This window comes from Aplysia californica, unplaced genomic scaffold (genome assembly GCF_000002075.1).
Source record: "Aplysia californica isolate F4 #8 unplaced genomic scaffold, AplCal3.0 scaffold00192, whole genome shotgun sequence".
NCBI lineage: Eukaryota > Metazoa > Mollusca > Gastropoda > Aplysiida > Aplysiidae > Aplysia > Aplysia californica.
Genome location: NW_004797462.1, coordinates 856431 through 858876, shown reverse-complemented (window position 1 = coordinate 858876; position 2446 = coordinate 856431). Strand labels below are relative to the sequence as shown.

General features: G+C 42.7%; 1 protein-coding gene across 1 annotated transcript in view; it reads right to left on the bottom strand.

Annotated features, from left to right (window-relative positions):
- Positions 1–2446, bottom strand: part of LOC101849927 (growth hormone-inducible transmembrane protein) — a gene marked incomplete at its 5' end in the record, with an annotated part of 55476 nt that overhangs the window by 45800 nt on the left and 7230 nt on the right. The window contains 3 exon segments of the mRNA XM_035969892.1: positions 937–1117; positions 1359–1481; positions 2207–2391. Of these exon segments, the coding sequence (XP_035825785.1) occupies positions 937–1117; positions 1359–1481; positions 2207–2391 (489 nt within the window).

Genomic DNA, 2446 nt, shown 5'->3' with positions numbered 1-2446 from the left:
GGGGGGGGATAGAGAAAAGAAAAATAACACCGACAGACAAGACGTCTGTGGAGATCTAGCTCTGAGACAGACAGACAGACCATATAAGTTGTCCCTTCCACTACTTATCTCTGTTTGAATCTTAGCTTAGCATGTCTAGTCCCTGAAAGCATGGTGTTGCCATTTAGGCAGCAAAAGAAAAACTTCTTTCTGCTCCTTACAAGTTTGATCAACTGATATAGCCAACTTATTTTCACAAAGTCCAAGGTTCAACTAATGTTTTTAAAAAATGAGTAAAGTGTCTGCTTTCCTTCACATTGACTTGTCCAGGACTCTTTGTCGTTACTTTGAGAACATTTCTGGTTTCAGGTTCACGGAACTTTATTCGCCCAGTAAAAGAGTGATTGCGTCGCTACCACAGTCAGAGTCAGAGCAGTATCATGATGACAAAGGCTGTCAAAATTGAGGAGAAATAACTAGAACATAAAAAATTTAAGTGTGTACAGTAGCGCTCCCCTTTAGGTGCAACAGTATGCAGTAAAGGGATAAAGAATTTACATCATTTCGAAGGCGAGGCTGGTTATAACCTCTCAGAACACAGGAAGAAGAGGAAAACATTTTAAGAAAAACGTTCTAAAGTTTAGAAAAAATACAATTATAGAAGTTTTACGCCTAAAATCGACACAGTTTGGATCAGTTAGGAGGCGGGCTTCGATAATTTTCTTTTAGGACCAACTAGAGCTGAGAGGATTATAACATTCAGGTAGACGGACGAAGATGCTCCATCAAAAAGAACCTCTTCACAGAGAAATCAAACTCACCTTTTCGGCGCGCGACGGCTAAGCGTCTAACTGCTAGAGCAGAAACTCCTGTTTAAAAGTTCGGACCTTTTTCGAACTTTGCAAGTTGGCCATGCTCATGAATTCGTGTTCAAAGTACAAAGTTCAAAGCTCTCACCTTCAGTTGGTAGCATACAGTCAATCTCCATAGGGTTATGAAACTGCTGAGTGCCCTCCACAACTGGGTACCACGTCATAGCCCTGGATCGCCACAGGGCCGAAGCCTTTGTTAGCTTCTGGTGGTATATGGACAACGCCTTCCGGTAGATCTGTATTGTAGCCCTGTACTCTTTGCACATCTGTGGCAGGTTGGACAGAGGGACAGGTAGGAGAGGGGGACAAGGTTGGGGGAAGGGGAGGGGGGGGCAGGAGCATATGATGGAGAGGAGACAGGTAGGGGAAAGAAAAGAGAGGGAGGGGTGGAGAAAAATAAAAAAAAGCATTTTTTAAAATCTGTGAAGCTTCAAAATGATAAACATTGGCACATAATGTAAAAAAGCGATCTTCAAATGAGAAGCTATTTGCAAAACCAGCTCATACCGTCTCGAGCGTTTCCAATCTCTCTTTCTTTTTCAGGCGAGATTTCCGGGCATCCTCTCGGCCTCTCAGCCTCTTTAGTTCCTCTTTCGATACTGGCGTGACAGCATCGGGCCCCAGTCGTGGCTTGCAATTTGGAAATAGGAAATGCGTCTGTTAGTCTCGTGGAAGCATAATTGACACACTGAGTGGGCATAACTGACACACTGAGTGGTTTTGTTATTCCTGTGCTTATAACACTGTAAGTCATGTAGGTACCAGGGGTAGACTGGGGCAAAATTGCCAAACTGGAAAGGAATAAATGAGAACAGCGTGCAAGTCATGCTGTCTCAGTTTTTTTTATTAAATGGGTTTTAGATATTGTGTGACTAGGTGTATAGAATACAATATAAGACTTTTCATATTAAGTATGTCATTAAAAAAAAGAACAAAAGTATTTTCCGTTCGCAGACACCAGTTACCCAAGTCACCTGCAAGACAACGGTCACTCGCCTCGAAAAACGTTTGTTCGAAAGGGGTGGGGGTGGGGGGGGGGGGGATGGGGGGTAGAAAGGTTAAGGGAGGGGAAAGAATCAGGATAAAAACAAGAGAAAATACACAATTGATGATCAGCATCGTTCTAGTTGCTATTATCAATGTTTGGCTACCAATTTCAGAAGGTTTAGGTTCAACAGGCAAAACCAGAAAAGGATTTTATTATATCTCTAACAGAACATGAATCCCAACAGACAGTCTCAACACCCTGTTGATATTCAGAAATGATGAAAATGGATCGACGGCAATAGACATTGAATTCTAGTATATTCACAAAATACAAAGCACAACAAAAATATCAACTCATATTTATATACCTTTTCTGTAGACTTCGGCTTTGAAGAACTCGGCCCTGGGATGACCACCTCTGTCTGCACTTTTGTGACATGGCTTGGAGTTGTTTCTTTTTCAAGCCCGGATCCTTTGGTACTCTCAAATGTACAAGATCCAGGTGTCTTCAGGGCCGGATAGTCGGAGGAGATCGCCGTGTTGGAGCCTGGAACTTGATCTGTGTTTGAGATGAGGGTTGTTGAGGAAATACCGGAGATGGGGGAAGT